The 8,576-nt window shown below is 32.2% G+C and overlaps 1 protein-coding gene across 1 annotated transcript; it reads right to left on the minus strand.

Annotated features, from left to right (window-relative positions):
• Nucleotides 1–2,323: 2,323 nt before the first annotated feature.
• On the minus strand, nucleotides 2,324–7,251 carry LOC113776734 (purine permease 1-like). The gene is made up of 2 exons (XM_027321798.1): nucleotides 6,538–7,251; nucleotides 2,324–2,671 (listed from the first exon to the last, which is right to left on the minus strand). The coding sequence occupies exons 1-2, from the start codon at nucleotides 7,249–7,251 to the stop codon at nucleotides 2,324–2,326; spliced, it is 1,062 nt and encodes a 353-aa protein (XP_027177599.1).
• Between the last annotated feature and the right edge of the window lie 1,325 nt (nucleotides 7,252–8,576).

Raw genomic sequence — 8,576 nt, forward strand, 5'->3', positions numbered from 1 at the left:
AGTAGTTTAGAGTATATATTGAGTCGATCCCATAAGAAAGATTGAATAATTACCGGCACTACTAAAGTTTCTCTATTATTTAGACGATCAATGAATTGAAAAAAATAAAACTATGATAAACTTATACAAGAAAATAACAAATAAAAGCTCGTTAGGTTATGGTGTTCCTAACTACTCATGCAAGTGCTATTTTTGGATCATTGAAAACTACTATCTTGGCTAGTTATGGTGTAATTTCCTTATGCATATGAATCCTACTTTCGTAGTGAATCAATTATACTCATAACTAATCCATACTTATTCTTATGGTTATGAAATTAGTTACAAGTTCATTTCTTCAATGAAATTACATGAAATGAATCACTAAAACCACATAGGTGCACCTCTACTCTTATGAGTGTACTCCCTATATTTAGCACTTCTTGAACCAGTGTTAAATCTCAATTTTCATTGCAGAAGAAACACCTTAGATAATCACAATCAATGCTACCAAATTAATCATGATTCAAAGAGTTAAAGTGCTAAATAACTTACTCAAATAGTTGCTTCAAATAACCAAATAATGAACACTAACAATCATAGAAAGTTCAACCAAACCCAAGGCATAAACTTTAAAGATACATAATAAACACAAAATCTAGAACTTGCATATTAACCATACTTAAGAATCCAATACAAAAGATAAAAAGTTAAAGAAGAGATAATCCTTGTCACATGAGTTTCAACTCCTGCTTCTTCATCTCGATCTTCATCATAATCTAGCCAATATACAAGAGTGGATGAGCTATACTACTCTCTACTAAACTATTCTAACACTCAAAAGATGTAAGAACTACATTTCTGCACTCCCAAGTTTTCTCCTGTATCTCCCTACTTCAATCTTGCAATTGTTTTGGCTATATAAAGATAAAGGTGGTCAAGAAATGAGGCTTTACACTTTCCCCTTACAGTTGGTAGTGTTTGTCACATGTCTAAAATTACATGTGACTTATTGGAGGTGAAATCAAGTTGTCCACAATCCGGCTAGAAATCCGGCCGGATTGCTACAGTGACCTTTTTGTGCATTTTCTGTTCAATTTCCAGCTCTGCTCTGATTTTGCCTCAACTTCAACTGAACTTTTCTTGATGATAGAAGCTAAATTAACTCTTGATCAAAACATAAAACTTGTAGCCCTTTGCGTTAGCTTTCCAATGCATCAAGAATCACCTCATTTGGATTTGTGTAGGCTGAGAAATGACTGACATACCCTTGACTGCTCAATGCCCTGTTTCAGCTTTGACTAATAGAAATTAGCTACTTTAATTCGGATTTTTGACCTGGAAAACCTTCAAACTGGATTTCAATGTCTTCACTAAAGTTGTAGATCTATTTCTTATCTTCAAATTGGTTCAAGAATCATCTCAATCCGATCACTGTAACTCAAGTTATAGCCGAAATACTAAAATGTGTCAAAACTGTCAAAATGCACAAAATGCAAGTAAAAAGTGATAAAAACCTCATTTAATCACTTAAGAATATTTTCCCCCAAATATAGCCAAAATAATTCATTTTCTTCCAATAATATAACCAAAGAGACTAAAAATAACATAAAATGTCATTCAATTATTATATAAATTAGTCACTTATCAGTACTTCAAATTTTGAGATGATGAATGAGAGAACAATGTTAGATTCAAGAGAATAAACAAATAGTTAATTGATATTAAAATACATATTTAATAATTGAGAGAAGTCTGTTGAAGTCAAAATTTCTCAAAAAAAAATTGTAAAACAAGAAAGTTATAGACTTTTTGAATTTGAAAGTTACACACTATTCTTTAGTACTAATTCTTCCAAGGCCATCATTATTTTATATCCTTATTTCTAAATTTTAATTATCCACACCATCCATCTTTAGACACTCAAGTGAGTTTTAAAAATCTCAAGTGCTAAAAATCAACGATTATGAGAATTTTATGTATTTGTAAATTTTAAAGTTGGAGCGTCTATAATACTACAGAAATCATTAAGATTTGTTTATTATCCTTTACTTTAGATATGATAATTGTGTAAAATGAAAGTAAAAAAATATGGAGCTCTAGCTGAATTTATGGAAAAAACTATAATTCTATTGATCCACTGATACAAAAACTATAATCAAAGTCACAATTTTTTAAACTTTTTTTTATCATTATTTATCTTTGAGTTTATTAAGCAGGGCAACATCCAAATTTTGAATGATCCATAAAATGGAATGCCTAGCTATAAATATTTTTACATACGTTGACAAGCTTACATATGTTGAGGATATATAGAACATTAATTGTTTTAATTGAGCGCCAGCTAGGTCATCTCTGTTGCTTGAGATGGAATGATCCTCTCATCCTTTCTCTCCTTCTCCAACTTGGTTTTACTAATGTCGCCATAGAAGTACGAGACAAATCCCCAAAGAGAGAGGACAAGAGCAACAGCCTTTTCTGCTTGGAATTTTTCATTGAAGAGAATGACGGCAAATATTTCTGTGACTGGAAGCAAAACAGCTATCATAATGCCAGATAGCAACGATGAAGCACAAAAGATGACTCCAATGGCACCCATGAAAAAGCATTGTGAAACAATGGCACAAGAAACAAGCACAATGTAGTATTTGGTTTCTCCAAGCTCATATTCTCTTGCCTCCCTAGAAATGGCCTGCAAAATGTTACAGCATTGATGTTAAATATTTTGCTAAAGTTTAAGATAAAATGGTTTAGCATTCACATTAGTAAGGTCCAGTTTTAGATGAAATTAAATAGGCTCAGTACAAATTGCCACTAGAAAAAAAAAAGCATATGAAGAATATAAGTGTTTTAAAAGCATTTGAGATCCAATTAAAGGCCAAAATCATTAGGTCCAGTTTCAGAACTGTCTGCAACATATTATAGCATTGATGTCAGCCAAATTTGCTAAAGTATACGTGCAAAAGAATGATGGCCCTGTTTGGCACTTGAGTTTTTTGCCAAGTTTGTCTGCTACAAGTTTTTAAAAATTGTAGCTACAGTAACCTCAAAAAACTTTTCAAAGTTTTTAAACGGTATACTTCAAAATATTCAAAAATTACACATTTCAAAATTTTTTTTAAAACTTCTACAGTAAGTTACAGTAAAGTTTTAGACAAACATCCAAAAAACTCACTTATCAAACGGGGTTATAACATTCACAGCAGTAAGGTCCTGTTTTAGGGGCAAAAATGAGTAGGACTGAGAACAAATTGACCATAAATAAAAAACAAACTAAATTGTAAAAGAATAAGAAGATAAGTATTGGCAAAACACTTGAGATACCATAGGGCCAAAATTATTAGACATTCTAACATAAACAGAACTGTTTTGGCTAACTTACTTTGTAAGTATTGATATCAATGCATGTCCAATACAAAAATCAAAAGTTTATCCCCCTATTAATTAGCACATTAGTTATGATTATTATAATATGAATAGTTACTTATGTAGTGAAAAATAAATAAGTATAACCAACAGGAGAAAACAATATGATCCAAAAGGTAAGAGGATAAGGATACGGAGGAAGCAATGCAAAATCTAAAACAAACACCTTCCTGCAAATCCAATATCCTCATAAGACTTGTATATTTCCTCTTTGTTTTGATGGTTTTGATTTTTCCCTTAATACACATATGCCCTCTAATACTAAAGTAGCAAAGTGACGGAAATGATCATTCGTAACGGAATCTTTAAAAATGTCAAAATAATCCTTGTTTAAAAATTAAAATGCTTGAAGTGACCAAAATATATAAACATAATATACATGACGCATTAACTTTATATGATTTTATATTTTACCATATAACCCTCTTATGATTTAATGTTTTATCATATAACCTCCTTATGGTTTTAAAAATATATACATAACCCCCTGTGGTTAATAAATAATTTTTAACTTTACGTAGAGATATTTTTGACATATTAGGTAACTCCGCTATGTATTGCAAATTCCGTTATTTTAACATTTTAATCCAAACCAAATCATGAGGGGGTTATATATAATTTTTGAAACTATAAGGGGTGTTATGTACAAAAATACTAAACCACAGGAAGGTAAAATATAATTTACATTTGTTTGGTAAATTTTCTATATGATCAATTGTCTGCATATATGGTTCTTGTGAAAATGTTAGTTTGCAAATTTTAAAAGTAGCAACAAGAATCAACACTTTGGAATTGCATCTTTTCCTCTTGAGTTGCATATTTTACGGTTATGTATGAATTGATTTTTCTTTTGGTTTCCTTTTGAATTGGAGATGACAAAAATAAAGATTTGGAGTGTGTGTCTCTTGGATTTGAAGACATGGCATGTTAGGCACTGCTAAATGTTACCCTATATTATGTATTAGGAAAAAATCAAGATTACAAAGTTATAGATGTCTATAAACACGTTGACAGTGTTCTAATATAATCAATTCCTCAATATAATACTAACATTATCGCTCAATTATTAATATACCTCGCTCTAAAAAATGAACACCCTCCCAATGTCTTAAAATCTCATGCATTTATACTGTATGTGTGATTTTAAAAATTACAGCCTCCGTGATACAAGTACTGTCCTATATATGAATATGGATATGTAATCCACATCCTGTGCATTGTTTAAGTGGAGGTTTGAGCTAGGAAAATGAATTCTAGTTATTTAAACTGCTTTGAAAGTTTTGTAGACATTATTGTTGAAATATGTTAGGCGCTGGTAAAAGTAACTTCAGATTGTGAAAATTAAACATACAATCAAGTTATTGAGTGCCTTTAATTTATGTTTAGATTAAGGATTTCATTCTTATGATTGTTATTCCTTGCCATCCCTCTCCCTTAAAGAATTTAAACAAAAATAAAATGTTACATCTAGTATACCAACTCGAAGAGGTGGAAACGGTACAAAAATGTTGATGGGATTATTCAAGACAATTTGCACTAAAATAGAACCTATGAGTGAACACGTTAACGAATTTAAATTGTACACCCTGTTTAAATTCTAAGTGAACCTATATATCGTTTGAAAATTTGTGATAACCAGGTAAATCACATTCACGTATTTAGGCACGAAAAGAGCTAAAATATTATGATAATTTAACCATTACAGAACTCGAAAGATTGTGACTGGTCATTGTCACAGCACCTGGTCCAGATGCAGTTTTCCTTATTAATAATAACATGGCACTAGACTTCATAAATTTTGGGTTAGATAATGATGTTAGAGAGAGAGTGGACTGTGGAGACATATTTTAGTGGTGTTTAATCTAAACACAATCTTTTAAGACTTTTATTCGCCATTTGGCTTTATGTTCTGCAAAGTGAAAACGCAGTCATTTAACAAATTCAATCTTTGGAGTTTTTAACAAACTCTAAATTCAACAAACTCAATCCTAATCCCAAAAAAGTGAAAACGCAGTTAATTGATGTTCACACGAAAGGGAACATTTCTTTCAAATTTTTGGATAAGGATGTATGGAAGAATTCCGTTTTATAAGTAAAAGAATTTAGATTTTATAAGTAAATTTTACATGATTGGAGGATGGATGATAATGTTTGAATATTATACTGGTTCGCTCGCACTCTTTACTTAGCTTATCTTGTGCCTTGAGGACACAAAATAGAAAAAATCACACATATATATATATGTATATATACATGTACATATATATATATATATGTATTGTTGAGAGAGAGAAAGAGGGTCCTTCCAATAAGCCTGGAGATTTGGAAAATTAAAGATATTTTGTCTTTCAACTCTAGCTCGTCAGGAAAATTAAAGATATTTAAAATAGTTTCGGCAGATCTGCCGAACTATTTTGACTGAAGCCACCCTAGTCATGCTACTAGCAATACCAATGCAGGCCTGCAAAGAAAATCAAAGCCGACGCTGTAGTTGAGTGTGAACCTTAAGTGTTCCTTTTTTTTTTTCTTTTTCTTTTTCTTTTTCATTGTTTATGCAATCCATTTGTCTTGGCTCGTTTTTTTCGCAAACCAATTGAAATGAGATTTGGTCAATTTCAAACAAATTTTCTATTAGTTGATTAATGGGCATTAGTTGATATATCTTAGTTTAAAATGAATTTATTACATAAATACACAAACTCACATTTATCACGGCTAATGTATATAATACTTGGTCCGTTTAATACCATTTTTTCTCAATAACCTCTCCTGATTAGTACCAATCAAGTATGAGTTACTTAAACCCAATTTACGTACATTATGTTTTAGTTCAAAATATTCACTGGTTTGGGCAATCTTATCTTTTCGAGTCTCAAATTTGATAATCGATTCCTTCCTCCAACACTACATGTGACAACTTCCTATTATAGGGTGGCAGGAATTTTACCAGCTTACTCTTTTTCTTTCTGTTTTATTTTTTGGGAGTTTAAGAAATTTTATTTTGTTTCTTCCTTTTTTTTTTCTCATTTTGTGGTAAATCTTATTTTGGGACATTGAGAAAAGTAACAAAATTATACGAATAACAAGATGCAGGATGCAATCTATGTTTTCTGAATGGAGTGGAAAGAAAACCTGAAAATCGTTGTTTATGAGCATCCCAACAGTGCAGAAAGCAGTGGCGAAGAAACACATAACCAGCTGAATCTCCAGCACCAAAGTATACGTAATCGGCTGCTTCGCCTTCATATACATCAGCCCCACCATTGGCAAAATCAAGCCGTACAAAGCCGCAGCTGCGAGCATCATGAGGAACCCTAAAACGTACATCTTATTTGACTCTCCCTTAGGCCGATCACTGCTAGCATGTAAGCCCAAAACGGCCGATCCCACCGTCAACAAGACGATGGCATTCACCGAATAGGCTGTAAACTTTTGCTTGACAAGAAGGAAAGCAAATAAAGCAGTGAAAGCAAGCTGTGTAGCAATGATAATAGCCGAGGTTGACACCGGAAGCCGAGCCGCCCCATAGCTGTAGAAGTAGTCATCTGAGCCTGTGAGGAGGCCGATGCAAGCAGTGGCGATGAAGACTTGATATTTCATTAGAATAAGCTTGGATTTTTTGGGCCCTTGATCCGTTTTGCAGCGGTGGACATAGGAAATCAGTAGAGGGATGAAAGTAATAGGCCATGCTGCGGTCTGTAACCAGCTTGATAGCCATATTCTTTTCCCTCCTTTAACGAAGTAGAGACGGAGAAGAAGTGGGGAACCGCAGTTACCTATAGCTAGAATGATACTGTTGATGACAAGCAGGGTCTTCCTCAGGGTTTGGTTGGCCTGAGCTTCCATGATCTTTATGAATAATTCTTGAGGTTTTTCTTTTTATTTCTTTTATTGAATTCTGTACCTCAAGAACTGTAATTCAAATCATTTATGTAAAGAAGATATATATACAGCAAGGATGATACTCCCTCCGTCTCGATACACCATGTTGTTCCGCTAGAACAAAAATACAAATGTTAAGTAACAAAATTAACAATAATTATAATAATAATTTTAACAATTATAAAATTAACTATAATAAAATAGTTAAAATAATAATATAATAATGCAGAAATATGGAGGACTGAAGCACGGATATCTTGCTTTCTTTAAAGTGATTCAAGCCTCTGCAGAAGAATCAATTCCGGTGCAGCAGAATTTCTAGCTTGTCGCCCCCAACATACAATAGTCCAACCACACTTGTTGTCACTCTCATTAGTCTGCACAACTAAGAGAATATAGCTCCACTAACACTGATTTTTCTTGTCAATTTATGAGATAGAAAATAACAAAGGAGTAGATAGTTTTTCTCTTATGAATTGTAGCTCACAAAATATAAGTTTTTTTTTTCAATCTCAACTATGCTTATTTATAGGTGAAGAAAAGTTACACAAACATAACCTACACTACCAACAAGACACCAAGTAAATGTTAAAGTTATTGGCCATTCAAAACATATTCAAATTTGTATTGTAGGTTACAAAAGCTTACTGTAATTGAAAAATCATAATTTCACATAATAATTCTTTAGTCAACACCCATTCAATTCAAATTTGAATTGTAAGTTACAAAACCTCAATGTAATTGAAAATCCATAATTTGATATAATAAGTCTTTATTCAAAACCATTCAAACACCTATAAATTGCAAAAAATTTTACCAATTTATTTTCCTTGTAACTTGCACCTTTAATTGAGAATTTAACTATTTTATCAAAATACTGCAACAATCCCCCGCTTATTTTAATAAAATAAAATAGTATAATATTATATGGCAAGAAATGACTAACATGCATAATATAGATAGTAATGCTTTGAACCTATATTTAGTGTTATAGTAATTTCTAATACTAGAGCTAGTAGTGAACTTCGATCTTGAACTATGGCTACTTTTGAGATATTGGATATCACTTTACATACACAATAGTCCAGGTGTTCTCATGAGCTAATAAAGCTGGCACTTTACACGGCCTTGTACTCAATCCCAGTTTTTTCATGAGTTTATAAGAGAACAAGTCCCAATTCTCTTTAGGGCAGCCTCACCCACAACACTCATATACTTGAAATCCATCAAGGGTGCTCCCGTAATTCAAACACCCCACTCATAGGAGCTATAGATTTCATTTAGAGCAA

This window comes from Coffea eugenioides, chromosome 7 (assembly GCF_003713205.1).
Source record: "Coffea eugenioides isolate CCC68of chromosome 7, Ceug_1.0, whole genome shotgun sequence".
NCBI lineage: Eukaryota > Viridiplantae > Streptophyta > Magnoliopsida > Gentianales > Rubiaceae > Coffea > Coffea eugenioides.